The 19,177-nt window shown below is 31.4% G+C and overlaps 1 protein-coding gene and 2 long non-coding RNA genes across 5 annotated transcripts; 2 read left to right on the top strand and 1 right to left on the bottom strand.

Annotated features, from left to right (window-relative positions):
• Positions 1-235: 235 nt before the first annotated feature.
• LOC135148217 (uncharacterized) lies at positions 236-3,291 on the top strand. 3 transcript variants are annotated; one of them, XR_010286147.1, is made up of 3 exons: positions 269-607; positions 2,389-2,501; positions 2,631-3,291. It is a non-coding gene; the product is annotated as an uncharacterized LOC135148217 (long non-coding RNA). The 3 variants fall into 3 exon arrangements; XR_010286143.1 differs by having other exon boundaries at positions 271-607; positions 2,430-2,501; XR_010286142.1 differs by lacking the exon at positions 2,389-2,501 and having other exon boundaries at positions 236-607.
• A 10,026-nt stretch (positions 3,292-13,317) lies between these two features.
• LOC135150873 (uncharacterized) lies at positions 13,318-15,025 on the top strand. The gene is made up of 5 exons (XM_064088443.1): positions 13,318-13,424; positions 13,523-13,808; positions 13,898-14,389; positions 14,479-14,558; positions 14,647-15,025. The coding sequence occupies exons 3-5, from the start codon at positions 14,101-14,103 to the stop codon at positions 14,905-14,907; spliced, it is 630 nt and encodes a 209-aa protein (XP_063944513.1). The 5' UTR covers positions 13,318-13,424; positions 13,523-13,808; positions 13,898-14,100; the 3' UTR covers positions 14,908-15,025.
• A 2,846-nt stretch (positions 15,026-17,871) lies between these two features.
• Positions 17,872-18,611, bottom strand: LOC108200548 (uncharacterized). The gene is made up of 2 exons (XR_010289329.1): positions 18,196-18,611; positions 17,872-18,103 (listed from the first exon to the last, which is right to left on the bottom strand). It is a non-coding gene; the product is annotated as an uncharacterized LOC108200548 (long non-coding RNA).
• Positions 18,612-19,177: the final 566 nt, after the last annotated feature.

The raw sequence follows: 19,177 nt of genomic DNA, 5'->3' as shown, positions 1-19,177 counted from the left end.
TCATGGATTGCAAGTCATTGATTTATCATTTTATTCGGAGATGAGACTTGCACGGTAGATTAGTTCAAAATTTACTTAAATTTTGTTCTTTTTGAATAAAAGTTTGAACGTCAAACTTTTATTTTGAGAATTTTTTTTTGAAAAATATTATGAAACTAGAGCTTCAAAATAGATACTAAAAACCTGATAGGAGGGAGGGAGTAACATTTTTTCTATTACTGTGCCAAATCGTTATTCTCTAAAAGTAGAATAACTATCATACAGACCTTACCCATTCGTATACATGTCTGAGAAGAATATTTTCCAAAAATATTATTGTTTGCAGGGCTGGCATCAAGGCCACTCACGTTCGCATATACCGTCAACTAAAAGCATATACTTGTGCACTAATTCTGTGGACCTAACAAACGAAATATACACTGAAAAATAAAAATTGTATTATCCTCTGAGAGCTTTGATCACAATTTTCTGCACCATCACACTGCAAAACTTGTGATGGCCATCTTTCTCCCTGTGTTGGGCCTGTTTCTTGTATTCATTGTGCAAGATTTGACGGGCTTGCTGTGCTTTTGTTTCTGGATGTAGCTTCCATCTTGAATTTCTTCTGGTTGGTCCTTGCAGTCTTCCTCTGTTTTGCTCTTTTTAGCTCATCATGTCTATTGGTTTAATGCAAGAAATATCGTTGTAGATTAGTTTATATTGTTCTGTTTGTACAGTGTTGAGGAAATCTTATGCGGGAAATGGATTATTTGATTTCTGTAGCTTAGTTCCCGAGTTTTTTTTATCAGAAGCATATGAATTTCAACTTGTTACTAAATTGGTAGGAATCTGAAACTGGCCTGTATGTGAGCTTCTGCTTGTGCAGAAGTTGAAGGGTAATCTCATGAACTGGAATTTTATTAGTTTTTGATCTTTGAGGTTATGATGTTGTCAAATTTATCGCGAAATTTTTTGAAATTTCTGGGCTTGAATCATAGCACTGTTCATCAAAAGTTGTTGGAGGCCTGGTTAAAGTATGAGTAGCATGATGATTGATGAAATTATCTGCCATTTGTGTGCTTATTGTACACAATGTGCTAGACTTGTGTCCAATTTTCTTTTATGGCAAATGAAATGACATCAACCAGACTTTTAAAACATGTGTTTTAAAGGTCCTGTTTTCGCTAATCTACTTCTTATGTTGGGAATGTATTGCTCTGCAATGGAGCTGCAGCTGTTGGGAAAGAATGTTGTCAAGTCATGCTGTAATGATTTTCAGTAAATGCTTTGTAAGAACCTGGCAAAATATGGATTTGGTTTGGTTTTGGACCCAATAATATGGATTTGGTTTGGTTTGGAAACCAAAACCATTTAAAATCCATATTAGATTCAATATGGTTATGGTTTTGGATTGGTTTTATGGATTTGGTTTGAAATATGGATAAATCGTATTTATTTATTGTCATTTAAATATATTTTGAAAAATTAAATTTCATTTAAGATTGTATTTTATTATTTTAAATATGATTATACTAGCTATTCATGATCTATTATCTTTATAAAGTATCATTTTTATGTTGATTAAACTATTAGATTTCATTTCATTAAATACTATAATTTCAGCAAAGGGTATACACCCACCGAGTATTCTCCTATTACTAGTGTGTTTTAAATTAAAGTCCAATTAATAAAGATAATCAAGTTTGTATAAATTAGTTTATGTTCAAATTATCAATCCATCACAGTAGTCACTCCTTAATAAGAAATTTAAATACACGGATATGGACACACACGTACATACACACATTGTCAGAGTTGACCAGATTGTTGACCTACTTTTATGTGCATCTCTTCGTGACTTATTATACTGAGTCTGTCAAAAATGGAAAATCAGAATGGTAATAATGACTGGAACTATCCTAGATGGATAAATGATGAGGCGGTGGAAAAGGATTATTGGAGTATGATTAGGATCCATATTTAGATCCATATTTAGGGTTGAATATGTGATTTGGAAGTTGGAACCGGTCCAAATCCATTTTATATATGTGATTTTTTTATTAACCCATATCCTGAATTCTGGTTTGGATCGGTTTGGTTTTATGGTTTTGAGTCCATTTTGCCACCTCTACAGTAAGATAGTTGTTCTACTTCATCCATTTAGAATACATATATTTATAAATAAATATATGTTTAGAAAAATTGTTGTAAGTTTTAAATTGACTATGAAGTGTGAACGGAACCTTGGATGCTAGCACAGGCGAAAGCGATAGATATATGCAGAACTGGTTAAGGTAGTTTTAAATTATTAAGGTGCTGAGATATACGATGAGATGTGACATGGAAATTATTGTGAGATGTCTGTTGCGTTGCAAAATATTCTCTTTTCTCTGATGATAATAATACTAGGTCCATGTTTGGGGAATGAGAAGTTGGGATTCTTTTCACAGAAAGCCGGCTTCTACCCATTTGTGTGAAGAATCAGAAGCACCTCTAAAAAACTCCACGGAGAGAAATAGAAAGTTGAGAAAGCCAGTATTTTTTTTCCTATTACTTATGATTCACATTTTTACTTAAAATAATAGGTAATTTTTTTTAATCTCAGCCAACCAGCCTCTCGATTTGTTACGCTGGCTTTTTTCTCTTTGTAGGCCTGGAACCAAGGCCAATCAACTTCGTAACTACCGTCAACCAGCATATACTAGACCAAACAAATATGTGATGAACTTTTGCTCTGACCAAAAAAAATTTACTGTCCTTACAGAGCTCTGATCTCAATTTTCTGGCAACTCTTAAGATAGATTATGATCTGTGGTTGTTGAATCAAAGCTGTAAAGGATCTTCGGGCTGCAAGTCATTCTAGTTCTGAACACCATCACACTGCAGGACTTGTGATGGCCATCTTTCTCCCTGCTCTGGGGCTGTTTCTTGTATTATTTGTGCAAGATATGACGGGCTTATTGTGCTTTTGTTTGTGGATGTAGCTTCGATCCGATCATGTGTAGCAGTTGAGGTATCTCTATTGGTTTAAGCAAGAAATATCGATATATATTAGTTTTATTTATTTGTTTGTATAGTGTTAAGGAATTCCTATGCGGGAGATGGCATACTTGGTTTCTGCAGATTAGTTCTGCGATTTTCAATCAGAAGCATATGAATTTTAACTTGTTAATTAAATTTATTGTGAATACTCTTTTCGAGATTGTTGATGCTTGTAGACATCTGAAACTGCCCTATTTTTGAGCTTCCTGCTTGTGCAAAAGCTGGAGGTCAAACTTATTAACTGGAAATTTATTAGTTTTTAACTTTAAATTTTAACGTGGTCGAACTTATCAGGGGAAATCTTGAAATTTCTGGGCTTGAATCCTAGCATTTTTCATCAAAAAGTTGGAGGCATGGTTAAAGACTTAAAAATGAGTAAGACGGATCACAATGTTTTTGTACTGATCAACTTTAAGGTGTCGAGTGAGGGATTGTTCTATCTCTTATGAAAGGGGCCCTGGCGCCTTGTTATTAGAGAACGGGGAGTACTATCTCGATTATTGTCCCATTTCACTCGATTATTGCGCCCAAGATCAAATGATCTGCCATTTTGCATGCTTATTGTACAAAGTGTGCTAAACTTATCTTCAACTTTCTTGTATGGCGCCTTCTGGCAAATGAAATAACATGAAGCAGACTCTTAAAAACACGTGTTTTGAAGGTTCTGTTTTCGCTGATCTACTTGTTAATTGTTATGTGGTGCATCTGCACTTTGGTACGACCCAGCACAAAACAAATATTCGTATGAGCCGTATTGTCCCAGCTAAGACATCTTAGTAGTTGAGATGATATCCTCCTTTGCTAAAAATCTTGGTATTAGCCTGGAGTATTTGTTGCGACCACGAAGTTGTTTACGTGGTCATGCCAAGATCCAGAAACTCGTAGAATATCTGGATGACCCTCCTATTATTTGCCGCTTCATGTTTGGATGTGTTGATAATTCCCGAATCTTTATCTGATGGAGTTGTGTTTATTTTTCCTCCATTCTTTTGTAAATGGTGTGTGTTCCTGTATCTTATTGTGTGAGTTTCAGCTGGGTGAGCAACTGTTCCAACCGGCTCGAACCGGACCTGAAAAAATCGTTGGAATTTTAGAAACCGATTCAGTTCTTAATTAACCTTTAAGGACCCCTAAATTTCGATTTTGTTTCGAACCAAAAGAATTAAAATTTTGATTTTAGTTTAACTCTTTTTCTTTATATTTCTTTACTCTGTAATCATTTACATTTACTTGAATAGATTTTATAATAAACTATTATATATTAAAAGTAAATCATTTCATATCTGGATTATAGAAAGTAGTAAACTAATATATTAACAAAAATATAATATAAGACAATAAATAGGAAAAATAAATTAAGAATAATTTATGAGGAGAAATATATATATATATATATATTACTCCCTCCGTTCCGGTCAATAGTATACATCGGGGGACGGGGGCGCAGCATGGACTTTAATTCTTCAATATAGTATAGTTGTGTAAATTATTTTTAGGATTTTCTTTTTTTGTATAAAAATATAATATTTATACTTTTATGAAAAAAAAATTTAAAAATAAATTGTAGAACTATGTTTTTTTTAAGAGTCTTGAAAGGTGTGTCGAGCCTTGAAAAACAAACGTATAAAATTGACGGAGGGAGTATATATATTTTCGGGTCTACCGTTCTTCATGCAAAACTGGAACTGAAATATTAAGAAATCCAAAACCTAACCGGGCTCAAAACGTGAAGGAATCAAGACACGTCCGAAATTTCGTTTTGACCGATCGTTTTTGTTAGTGCCGTATGAAAGGGACCTTTTATGGATTCATTCATGCAAGTGAGAATGAAAATAAATTTTATATTCTTGTTGTAGGAGTTAAGAATCTATTTATTTATTTATATTTTTTCCATTCGCTTTATTACAAATCATTTTTCTTACAATCTTGTTTAAAAAACCTTTGTATTCATTATTCTTTTAAATACTATTCTTCTATTCTCTATAAAATTATTATTATCAATTTTTCACTTCCCACAGTCGTGATATTTTGAAAATGATATGGTACTCATTTTAAATATTAGACGCTCGTTTAAAAACAAAGAATATATGCTCTTCAACACCATCACCGATTGCATACTCTTTTGTTTCTATGTTTTGTTTAAAGGTGGTTTAAGCTAATTGGATGATTCATAAAGCTTTCAAAAGTTGGCATGAATTTGTATTAAAGTTGTGCATCCACAACTTACAAATAAGTATTTAGCAAAAAAATGAAAAAGAAACAACTTACAAATACTCCCTCCCTCCGTGTCCAAACCCAATGTAAAGTATAAGAGCATCTCCAACGGTACTCCTAAATCATTCCCTAAACAATAATATAAAATGTGGCTCCTAGTAAGTTAATACACCGGAAAACATGAGAACTCCAATGCTACTCTTTAAATTTGGCTCCTTATTCACATTTTATATTTATTTTATATAAATGAGAGGAAAAAGTTAACTAAAAGAGAGAGAAGATTGAAGGAAAAATAATATAATATTGAGTTAGGAGCTACTAGATGCTCTTTAAAAGAAAGGAGAGAGAGTAGGCTCCTAAATTTTTAAAGAGCATCTAGGAGCCCATTGGAGCACTAAATTTTGATTTGCTCCTAAATTTTAGACTTATGAGCTTGTTTAGAGAGCCCCTTGGAGTTGCTCTAAAGTAGTGGAAAAGAGAAAGAAAAGTGGGTGAAGTAGTGGGATCCATTGATTTTTAATATATAAAAGAGAGTTGGTGGAGTAAAAGTAGTGTGAAAAGGAAGAAAAAGTGAGAAAGTGGTGGGACCCATTAACTATTTTAGGAAAATTTTGTGATGTAAAGAAATGGGTGGGACGGCCAAATAAGAAAACTGTAAAGAATCTTGTGGGACGGAGGGAGTAAGAAATGTGTATACTACCAAATCAGTGTACTGTGTCAGTGTGCATGTTCGGGGGAAGACCATTTCTGGCTTCTTTTTGATAAAAAGTTTTTTTTGATAAAAGATTGTCTTTTACTTTATCTTAACCTATTTGTATAAAAGTATTTATAAAAAAAATGAGAATTTTAATTTTTATTTCAGGACTTATACTTTTTCTTCCAAATAATTTAATCACTTATAAATTTTTTCTTTTTCACCATACAAAATCACTTATAAATTTTAATTTACTTATTTCCGGTCATTTTTTAATTTTACCTGCGAGTGCGGTTGTTTTTATTAAAGGCCTCGGTCCTGCTGTTGCTCCTGTTACGTAACTGACATACATTTACTCTCATTTCTGTCGCTACATATTGGGTTTCTTTTGTACTCATTCCCGTACCTAATCAACCCGTGAGGTCATATATTTTGGTTTTTAGTGATTATTATTTTTATTAGAAAAACTGAATTTTGTACTCTTTCCGTTCTATTGATTTTTATATTTTTTTCTAATGTCCCACTCAATTCTATACTCTCTCCGTCCTATTTTATGTGAACTAATTTGACTCAAAACATTAATTCGGACAAAGAATTTCAGGCTTTTGTTAGTTGAGTTGAAAGTAACAGATATACGTGAAATTTTAAATTATAAACGAATAGATTACTTCAGAGAAATTCAGATAAAAAGAAGTCGGAAAGTTACATAAAAAATTTCAAAATAAAAAGAAATAAATAAGTTCACGGAGATTAAGAAAAAGGTAATAAATGTAGGTGGAAAGTGGGTAAAATGGTGTGACCTATCAATATTTAATAATAAATTTGAGACATTGGGGAAAAGGGTTAGGTGTGATAGTGTTTATTAGATAAAAAGAGAGTATAAAATAGAGAGTTAGTGGGTGTGATATTGAAAGGTAGTGTTCAAAAATAGTAATTATAATAGGTTCATTCTTTTTGGACGTCCCAAGAAGAAATAACGGTCATATAAAATGTGAAAAGAAGGAGTATATTTTTTTTAAAAAAAATCAAAATATTAAAAAAATTATATTATAAAAACTTGTCCACCCATCACTTTAATATGGCCCTGTTTGAAAATTAGCGGTTAGCTGTTAGCGGATTGAATTGGATGTTTTGACTAGCGGATTGAAATAGATGTTTTGACTAGCGGATTGAATTAGCAAACTTTTAAATCACCCAAAACCTCTAATTTTTCGTAAACTTCTAATTTCCAAACAGTACCATATTTTTCTAGATATATCAATAGATACCATAGCTTTATCCACTTTCTTTTTATCATTATTTTATGCATTTTAATTGAACTCCGTGTCCAATTCTTACGAGTATATATCATGGGGATGTAATTTAAACTCATGATTTAATAAAATTAAAATTTAAAAATATATAATATATTCATGTTATCCTCCATTCATTCACCAATTTTTATCAAAATAAGTTAAACTCCCTCGTATCTTTTTACTATTCACTTATAAGTTTTATTTAAATATTTTTTGCTTCTTAATCATTTGCTTGTAAATACCATACAATATCATATGTGGTATGATGCCTAAACCACATATTAATATATAAACAATTAAAAATATTTTAAGAAAGAAAATGATGAAGAAAACGAATATATCGAACAATATTTAATTACAAAATTTCTGAAAAATTATATATTATAAAATTTTCAAAACTTGTATTTCATCAATAGTTGGAAAACCTTGATACATTTTATAAAACTATATTATTTTGAATTCAGTTATGTGTCGGTTTGAATTTATACTTGTATGATTATCTTTTTAAATTCCCATACATGCATATACAAAATACTCCCTCTGTCCCATTTGATTCTATACGTTTCTTTTTAACTGCTCGACACGCATTTCAATGCTCTTATAAAATATAGTTCCGTAACTTATTTTTGAGATTTTTTTTCTGTATAAAAATATAACATCCAAACTTTAATTCAGGAAAAAAATTTAAAAATAAATTACACAACTACATTTTGCAGGAGCATTAAAGTCCGTGCCGCATCCCCGTCCCCCAATGTATACAACTCAGGGGGACGGAGGGAGTACAAGTTAGTAGTTAGTACTGCAAACTCGTACAGCTTAAATAGCATCTTTAACGTGCGCATGGCAAAAAATCAAGAAATATATTGAGAAAAATCGTCTGTCGCAAAGCGATAATCAGATTTAATCGAAAAAATTACAAAAATAAAGATTAATTAAAATAAACGAGGATTAATCGAAAATTAGTCAAAAATTTAATAGAAAATAATCATGATCAATGACCGACTTATAGAACGGAGACTCATACCTATTAAAATTTGTATATTCACTAATGATAATTTTAATTTTAATTTTCAAATAAATAAAATAAACTTGAAAATAAGGTCGTCAAAAAATATTCGTAAACCTATACTTTAGGTGCAATAATATATCTTAATACACGTGAAAAAATTGAAATGATTATTCACTTAAATAAAAATTATATTAAAATATAATCAACATATCTTTTATTTTAGTATAGTTATTGACTAGTTGAAAAACCGCGCGTTGCGGCGGCCTATAAAAATCATATTAATAATTTAATATTAATATTTGTAGAATAAAATAATTTTGTGGCTGTCTATAAAAAAATATATTAATATTTCAAAGTTAATATTTGTAGGATAAAATAAATTTATATTATAAAAATCTGGTTGTAAAACCAATACTAATATATAAAATTGCAAAATTGGACTATAATTCAAGGTGAAAAAATGAAAATAAATTCATATGCGTAATTAACAATTTAAAGTATGGCGAATCTTAATTTTTTTTTAAAGTAATTATTTTCTTACATTGTTACCTTCTTCCAATTTTTTTGGATTGATTGTGCACAAAAACATCTAACTTAAATATATGAGATAGCGGTCTATAACTACCCTATTAAAAGTTACTTGAACAGAGCAAACAGATAATGCATCAATAATTTTTTCCTGTAAACAAATTAAATCATATAAAAACTAATAACAACAAACATGTTCGATGAACAAAACAAATATTATAAAAGAATAACCAACAAACACATATCACTAATATTTATTTTGTTGATATCAACCATTAATATCATGTCAAAACTATATTCTTTTCCCGTGTTTGGATTTGTCGACTCCAATATGACGATCTATAACTACCTTTGCTTGCAACAACTTTTGTTTTTTTAATACTGTATAAACAGCCTTCACTTATCGTTACAGAAGAACGGCATCTCCGAGTTAGAAATCGAGCAAGAGAAAGATAGTTCTAATTTTTGATATTTTTCATCCAAAATTTTTAAAAAATTAGAAAAATAGAACGGAGCGATGTGAGAGGCGCCACCTACACGCCCCTCGCTTCTCCTTACCAGAAAGAGGTATGTTTGTGGTACTGTGAGAGGAGGTTGTGTTTAGATGATTCAAAACTCTACGTTCTATACGGGTATTTATAGGTGCAGATAGACTTGTTTGCTACTCTTTACCATAATTAAATAATCTGAACAAAATCAGATTAAAATTTTCAAGTTACCATATTCCATAAATAATCTGTCTTTCCCATAATTAAATAATCTGAAACAAAATCAGATTAAAACTTTCAAGCTATTATATTCCATAAATAATCTTGAAACAAAATCAGATTCTGAAACTTACTTCTAATATACCCGAAACTAAAAAAGGTAGTTCTAATTTTTGATATTTTTCACCCGAAAATTTCAGAAACTTTCAAGATATTATATTCCATAAATAATCTGAAACAAGATCAGATTCTGAAACTTGCTTCTAATATACCCGAAACTAAAAAAGGTAGTTCTAAATTTTGATATTTTTCATCCGAAAATTCCAGAAAATTAGAAAAATAGAGCAGAGCGATGTGAGAGGCGCCACCTAGACGCCCCTCGCTTCTCCTTTATATAAGTATATTGATTTCATCCGAAAATTCTAGAAAATTAGAAAAATAGAACAAAGTGATGTGAGAGGCGCCACCTAGACGCCCCTCGCTTCTCCTTTATATAAGTATATTGATTTCACCCGAAAATTTCAGAAACTTTCAAGATATTATATTCCATAAATAATCTGAAACAAGATCAGATTCTGAAACTTGCTTCTAATATTCCCGAAACTAAAAAAGGTAGTTCTAGATTTTGATATTTTTCATCCGAAAATTCCAGAAAATTAGAAAAATAGAACAGAGCGATGTGAGAGGCGCCACCTAGACGCCCCTCGCTTCTCCTTTATATAAGTATATTGATTGAGTAATTTCACGTATTTCAAGTTATATTCTTAAAAAAATTCCTCAAATTACATGACAGATAAATGACTAATATTAATCGAAAAATAGGAATATATTTCGGATATCTAGTATTTACTTTATTGATTTTTCTATGAACCAATCAGATGCATAAATTTATGTCAACAAAAAAATCAGATGCATAAATTAAAAATCAAGCACAATTTTAGCGGCTTCATTTTCATAATTTTATTATAAATAGTATTGCAAACGGAATTATTAAAACAGGAAAGAGAAATCATATAATTATTTATATTTTCACATGAAAATTTAATTTTCTTGTTATTATTTTTGTTTTCACTCGGTCTTTATTCATGTTTTCTTCTTTTTTTTTTTAAAGCAAGCGGAATAATTATATTAGAACTATCTCGGGAACTCGATCTTACAATTTAATCTTTATCCATGTCTTTTCTACTTCTCTTGTTTTATCTTGGTGTACTAATAAATATTTGCAACTTGATTTGCAAGTGGAAGATGGTCAAGTATTGATATACACAATTGTCAGGTATGACATATTTCAGGGCAAGTGATCGTTATTTTATTTTTTCCCCTTTTTTCTTTACCTAAAGGGAGGGACAAAACTTGAATAATAGAAGGACTAAAATATTTTATCATCCATTTGATGAAAGGTAATGTTAAATAAATTACCACTATCCCGTCGTACTTCTTTAAAGTCGTATTATTCGAGATTGAACACAAACAAATATCTTGCTTGCACGCTGGGCGATATAGAAGTCTAGTGGATTGACGTGGATGATTTTAGTGCCTTGATAGATGTAAATATGTAATTACAAATTTATTCTCATTCCACTATTTTATGAGAGCCTTGAATTATATATTTTTTCATGTATATTAAATTATTATTATATAATTTCAAAAATTTATTTACAAATAAAAGTAAATTATATTATAAATAAAAAGTGCTTAAATTGTATGTAAAACTATCTACAATTGTGTATAGAAAAATTGACATGCATATAAAATAAAAGAGGGAGTATGTATTACAACATTTAATATTTTCGGAGCATAAATTTAATAATGAAATCAAAAATATTGAAAGTGATAGTTTAATATAAATAAATTTAAATTCCTAAATTTTTTTTATTTATGAACTGTATTAGATTTTTATTTGTCTCATTTTAGTTTGAATTTAATAATTTTTTCAAGTCAAATATGAAAAAAGATGCCTATTTTTACCCAAATTCAGGATTCATTTTTATCTTTTTATCGTAGCGGTCTGAAACTTCCATCAATTTTTATGGGTTGAAAGTCCTAAATCAGTTAATTACTTTGTTTTCTTCTTAATTTTTGAATAACACTTCTTGTCAGGGAAGTTAGATCTAGAACAATCAGAGATTTCGTTGTCTTTCTTCAAAGTGGGTGGCTTTTCAGTCTGATTTCTCTTGTTTTTGTGGTTGTGCTCCGAATCTATTCTTAGGAGAATTTATAGATATAAAATCATTGAAGATTTCGCTGTCTTTCTTCTCTATTTCAAGCAGGTGGATTTTCAATCCATTTTTTTTTTTATTTTTGTTATTTCGCTCCCGATGCAAGGTTTATTAATCTTTAGTTATTATTTCGGTTTGGTGTAGTCTCTCCTGAAAGTTAGGTTGTTTCTATCCTTGGTGAAAGTTTTGATTTTTTTTTTCATTATTCGTGAGAGTATGATCTTTGATTTTGTGATAAAAACTCTTAAGGAATTGTAATCATGGTCGATAGTTCAAACAGGTTGGAGTTAAGCACAAACAAAATTAACTCCAACCGGATGTGGTGAAAAGGGTACCTGTAAATATATCATCTTCAATAATTCGCATGATGTCATGAAGAAATATATCATCTTAAACAAATCGCTTGATTCCATGAATAATGAATTATTCAGCGATTAATTTTGTTTTATGTTTGTTCAATACGACTATTTTTTAGATGCGGTATAATTTTTTATTATTGAATTGATTTTATACTCTGGAAAAAATATTATATTAACATAAAAAAAATAAATCGCCATACAGGTTGCTCTATACAGTATTTTTTAGCTCTATATTTTTGTCGACGTAGGTATTACCGTATTACAATACTCGACCAGTGGCTAACATAAAATACTAGGATTATTGCCCGCTTCGCACGGTGAGTTTTAAATTAATATTTTTTGTCTATAATAACTCATTTGAGAATATATATTATAATAATGTTACTGATAATTTTTTGTTTAACGCATGTTATTGTAAGTTAAATTACCTTTAAGTGAATATTATATTAAAAATACAGTTATTAGAAAACATATTAAAAAAATTAGATGTGTTATGAATTTAAATCATCTGTAAAGGAAAAAATTGTTAAACGACATTGTTATATTATTCAGGGCATTATAAGTTTCTTAGGAGCGATAATATAACACATGTCATTTTATAAACAGAAAATCCGAAAAAGATATTGGTTATGTAATGTAACGTGTTGAATGGAGAATAATGTAAGTGAATATGCTAATGATAATTTTATGTTTAACGCATGTTAATATTAGTAAAATTCCCTTGAAGTTAATATTATATTAAAAATACAATTTGTATAGAACATATTAAAAAAATTATATTAAAAATACAATTTGTAGAGAACATATTTAAAATATTATATTAAAAATACAATTTGTAGAGAACATAATTAAAAATTGTTAACCGACATTGTTATATTTTGCAGAATAGTATAAATTTCTTAGAAGCGATAATATAAAACATGTCAATTTATAAACAAAAAAGCCCAAAGTTAAATAAGTTTTAATTAAGAGAATATTGTAAATTTTTTATAATTAAGAGAATAATGTAAATTCTCTCTAATTTATTACAGAACTATTTCAGGTTGACTTGTGTCCGATTTAATTAAGCTGTTAGAAGTTGTGTAATAAATGTCACGAGCTTTGGTAGATAAAAACTGGCCGGGTTTTGGGTTCTGAACACCGTCTCTTTCATCTTTCCCCCTTTTTCTTTTTGTTGCTTCTGGGTGAGGTATGCATATATTTTTTTTGTCCGTTTCCCATATATATAAAGTTTGAAACCTTTTCTTTGATTTTTTTGCCATGCTTGCACAACTGAAACATGTATATTGTTTTTCTTTTCATTGCAATCTCAGTAATGGACGAAATCCCAAAATTTGTGAAAATGTTGAGCCGAGATGCTTGCCGTTCTAATATCTTGGTATGAACTATTATGAACTACATTGTTTTGTACTTGTTATTTCAGTCTTGATTATCGTTGCATGCTTGTTTTTCATTTTTTGTCATTTTGGGTTTTAGGATGTTCCTAAGGTTTTCACCAAGAAATATGGTCATCGTATTCCTACAACTATTAAGATTGTACTGCGCACTGGTTACACCCTCTGGTTGGATTATGATAAGAAAAAGAGTCAATTTTTTGGTATCAAAGAATTGTTCTCTGATTTTTCTGTAACCGGTGGTCAGTTGCTAGTCTTTACATATTCTGATGGCTTTATGTTTGATTTGTGCATAATTGGTGTTGACGGTGGGGAAATCCAGTATCCTCCTATTGTACATAAGCTCCAAGATTGTTCTCCACAGAATGGTACATTTCTTATTTGAAACGATTGATTGTTTTGTGTTAATTTTCAACTGGTTTGTTCTGATCGCACGTAAATCTTAATGTCGTTGTAGTTTCAATTCGTGAGATTGGATGGAGTTTTATTCGCGGTATTACAACTGGTCCCAAAGTTGTTGATGAAGTGGTTAGTGATTTTTTTTGAATTTTATTTAATTATTTTTGTTTGTCAAAGATCTTGATTTTTTATCTATTTTAATGTACTGTGAATGGCTAAATTTTTTAATTGGTACTGTTGGGTTTTATTTTTTAATGGGTTATGTTTTTGGTTAAGGAGCTGCCTACTTCCTTTGTTGAGCATTTGGGTAGGTATATTCCAGCAGACTTGGAAATATCTGTGAGTTGTGGTGTTAAGATTCTTGGTGGATATAATCGCAAGGAAAAGAAAATCAATGGGTTGTCTAGTCTGTGCAACATGGTGGGTTATCGTCACTTGAACTCCTTTAATGTGTTGCTCCTAACCTATTATGGTCGAGAGAAGTTCACTGTCTCGGCTTTTGATTCGGCCATGGTAGAAATCTTTGTGAAAGTTATCCCTGCTGTTCATGGTATGCTTCTGAGCACTTAGTTATCTATTTTGATATTTTTTTGGAACTGAAGTCACATTGTTTATCAATTTTGTCGCCTGATTGTGTAGTTGAGAGATTTGCTGTTTTGGAGCCATCATTTGAAATTGTTGTCCAACCCTTCCATTTGCTTCGTTACTCTTATGGAGTGGTAAATGATTCATCTACTCATTGTGTTTTGTTAGACCTCTTTGTTTCACCTAATTCTAACTTTGGCCTTTCTTAATTTTAATTTACAGGACATTCCTTCAAAGTTCAGCAAGCTTTCTGATCGATGGGATCGTCTTGACTACATTACTGTATATGAGGGCAAACGATGTTGGAAGCTGCAAGTTCGTGCCAGGAGACATGGAAATCGAATGTGCATACATGATGGCTGGATCAAGTTTCGCTCGGACATGCGTCTTGCTGTTGGTGACGTAATGAAGTTCATTTGGCAGAGTGAAAGCATTCGTAACTTTGATGTGTTGGTGCTGAAGAAAGTCCAAAATGCAGACTGATTGTGTGTGTCCCAGACTCTTGTTCTTAACTTTTGGTTTTTTGTGGTATATTCCATGAAACAATATTCTTAGCTTTTAGGTTTATCTTGACTGACTTAATTAAGGTATTAGTACTCCTTTCTTCCATTTCTCAGCTTTAGAAGTTTTTATTGTTGTGAATTTTGTTCTATGTTCATTCCAGCGTTTATGTTTTATAACAGGATAATAAAAAGATGTAATTTGTATGTTTGTAATAATAACGATACAAATTAGAACAATGTGCAAATAACATAAAGTTTAGATAAGTCAGAAAAATATCCAGGTGCAGAAGTTATACATAAAATGCTTGAGCAGCATGAATCCAAAGTTTTTGGTGCATTGGTAGATAATATAATTTAAAGGATTACACAGAGTTGGATGCAATCAAAAGTGCACATAGGCAGAGCAAAAGTTGCTTATCCACATGTCCATTCCTGCAATAGAAATTTTCTTAAGAGTACTAAAATAATATAGGAAAAAGTATATGAGTAATTATGTAAGAAGCGTAAATTACCAATGTCAATTCTAGTTGAGTTGGGAGATGTTGTCCAGGTGAACAGATGTCCCAGTTTGCTGGAGAATTGGTATGTTACTTATTTAGTGGGTATATTTAACATATGCTATATGTAATGGCGTACAATACCTGAGAGCCGAGGTTTTCCATTGTTTCAAGTGTTTGTTCCTGCTCTGCCACATCTTCTTCAGTGTTGAATCCCTTAATTATCTTTGTCGCCATGAATTTAGAACTCTTCTCCTCCACATTATTTGCTGTAACGAATAGTTGGAAACTGCACTGCATTCCTTGAATAGATCTAACTGCTTCTGGGAAAGAATCATCCTAATTAAACTTGTACATTAGTGATTCTTTTAATGAGGAAGAAGATCATAGAATTTGTAATTATAAATTTTCAGATCACCTCACTGTCGACCTCTTCCACATATTTGTGTATCAAGTTCCGAATTTCACGATCTTTGAGGACGACCTTCAGTTCACCGGTGTTATCAGCCACAACCGTGGTGATATGAAACCTTAAATGTAGGGTAGTTAGTTTTGCAGACTAATTTTTACAATCATAATTGTTTATGTCAGCATTACAGTATTTACCTCTTTAATGGATACGGAACAAACCGTGTACAGGTTACACAATACTGTAATCCATCTTTAGTGTAAGTTTGCCTATAGCATGCAGTGCAAATGTACCTCTTCCGATCTGTTTTTTCTTCCACTGTTTTTATTGTTCCCTTACAAATGACCTCTTCCTGTTAAATGGAGTTGATATATTATGAATAGGTTTATGTAATACTTGATTACCTTTGTAGAACAGAGCTTACCTGGTTGTAGTCTTTGCTCAGGTTTAGGATTTGGTCGATGTTAAAAGTTGTAACTTCTTTCTTAATCCTTCCCAGGTTTGAATCGGAGAAATTAGGATCTTCCAACCTGGTTTGATTGAGGTTATTATTTGGTCCTAATTTTTTGTCTTTAACTATATACATAGAAAGGTCAACTTACAACTTCCTCATTTTGGCGACACTGTGATGCTCATAGTTTAAATAGTATTTGGTGGGTGAATAGTTGCAGAGATCAATCTGGTCTGTAATTATTTTCCAATGTGTTATATATCAATGCAAGAAGCCTAGATCATTGAAGAAAGAAGAGGAGTTGTATGACTAAAACTGACAATGCACTGACCTTTATATTGAGTCACTCGTGCACTTGCAATTATAATTATCACCGGCTGCTGGAGTTCTTCTGACATAGCTTGTTCAAACTCTTCCGCAAACGATTTCCAGAAAGTAACATTGACATTTTTACTGAAAGAAAATATTTCAAAAACAAAATTTTCATTATATCTTAAATATGTTTTCGTTTATTAGATGCATAATGTTTTACCTGCCATCAGTGATCACAAATTTGACCTTTACTTGTTTATTTGGGATCCTGCTAATCTCTTCCTTACTCTTAATTATGCCAATAACATCTGTTGGAGTATGAGTAGTTAATCTAAACATTTATCTAGATCTATAATGTGATGCTAGAGTTTTGGTACATATATATTTACCTGTCAAATAGACATCTTGTGTAGCCTGGGATTTCAGATCTGAAAACTGAAACAAATCAAAGTTGTTAGTTGGAATAAAGATTTCACTATCATCCAACTCCTTGACCCTTGTTTCAGTTGTGAAGGAAATTTGTTTATCCATGTGCACGACCCTGTAGTTGTCTTTTTCCGTAAAGTCCTTGACAGTGAAGTTTTTGATCAGATAAATCTTTCCTTCTTCAATTATCCTTGACATTTTGTCTGCTATAGCCGCGGGTATGAAGACATGCATCCTGCAGTTCTGTAACAAAGGTTGCTTGTGAATAAATTTTGTACTACAGCTGATAAGATAATTTGCACAAAACTCATACTGTAATTGATACACATGTCGTAAACTTACCTTTGCATCAAGCAACAAAATGTTGTAGCTCTTAAAAACAATCTCACTGTTAGTGGATCCTCTCCATTGTCTGATAACTCTTGCCTTCACCTTCCAATCTGCTCTTGAACTGTTAATGTTTCTGAGTGAATCACAGGCGTTTGTCGACATCTTGCAGTGTATGTGTGCTGGTGAAATGCTAGTATAGTGTGAATTTGTAAAACTAAAGGTGTGGCTTGTTAAAAAGGTTGGTGGTTGCAGTAGTAAATGTATTAATTTGTGGTAGGTGCACTTGTCTGTGAAGGAATTTGGTTGCGTCTTTATTACTAACATCTGCAATTCATTTGATATTGTTTAGTTTTGACACGGTATTTCTTTGTTAGCACATAGTGACCATATGTTAAATGTGGTTGAAATAACAAAGAATATGTGGTTAGAGTTTGCTTAATATCTTCAATCATATATATTAGTACACAATGGAAGTGTAAGGAAGACGGAAAACTGTTTTAACGTTCACAAACCTGATAATTAATAGGAAAATAAAGTTCCTGGGAATAATTTCAGTGGTAGAATATATTACAATTGTCGACGTTACGAATTGAATAAAGTCCAGCAATGCAAAAGTGGGACAGCATAACAGTTAACTTGCACATAGGCAAGTGCATTCAAACAAAAGATTCTTTAAACACATAGGCAAGTGCATTCAAACAAAAGATTCTTCAAACAGGTTTGCTGGGATTGTAGTTCTTCGTCATCATTTCTGGAAGCAGTTGTAAATCATCGTCAGAGGAGATTTTAATTATTGTATCTTAAAATAGTTTGGTGAACTAATGATAAGTATTATGCACTTACTTTCTCAAGCTTTACTTTCTTCAAATCTGGCTTCTTAATGGGTGTTTCTATGATATCAGCTTTGAGCCTTGATTTGGTCTTGTTTGTAGATTTTTCCGTTGCTGGGCTGTTAATGTTAGAGGTTGGCTCTTTACTGATATCCTGTTGAATAAAAACATTTCTTGTGTGAGTTTGTATGAAACATAAGATAGTTTATGGTGGAAGTTTGCTTACATTGGTAATCTCAGTTTGCTCATTGACAGCATGGACATTTGGATTGGGATCATGGTTGTCTGTAATTTCCAGTGGTTTGGAAATTTTTGTAGCGTTGTAGACATTGGAACCTTGTTTAACATTTTCTTCTGTAAGAAGTATGTCTAAACGATACTGTTTCTTCTCTAAACTTTTCAAGATATCGGGGATTTTGTTCTTCACATCAACCTGTTGTACATTACTCAGGTAATAACTTCACACATAAGTACTGTACATATGTTGTGGTATATTATAAATTCAGTTAGGATAGAACTTAACCTCGTCATCATCAGCATCAACATCATACAAATTATTTGAACACGTTTCTAACATGGACAAAACTACAACAAATAAAATTAAAAATTATGTTAAATACTTTTACTCTCTTTAATCAACTGATTAAAATAAGATTCATCTTTAGGTGGATGAACATATTCTTTCATAACTGGCAGTTGATAGTTAACTGCACATATTGAATGTAAAAGGACAAAGAATCATAGAAACAAAACGAATGTCAGTCCTGTGAGTAATGTCAAAGAATATAACACTGTCCACACACAACAAAACTGACAACTACTCACATAGATTCCAAAGTAGAGGGTCATCTTTCGAAGTACTGCGCCTAAATTTATCCATTCGTCTTAAAAGAAATTCAAATAATCTGGAACACAGGTACAACAAAACACACTCATTGAGAGATACGGATGGAGGCCATTAACTCCGATATACATATACATACATGTAGATACAT

The sequence above is a fragment of the Daucus carota genome, chromosome 1, assembly GCF_001625215.2.
Source record: "Daucus carota subsp. sativus chromosome 1, DH1 v3.0, whole genome shotgun sequence".
NCBI classification, from domain to species: Eukaryota; Viridiplantae; Streptophyta; class Magnoliopsida; order Apiales; family Apiaceae; genus Daucus; species Daucus carota.
This window is presented reverse-complemented; position numbering and strand designations above follow the sequence as displayed.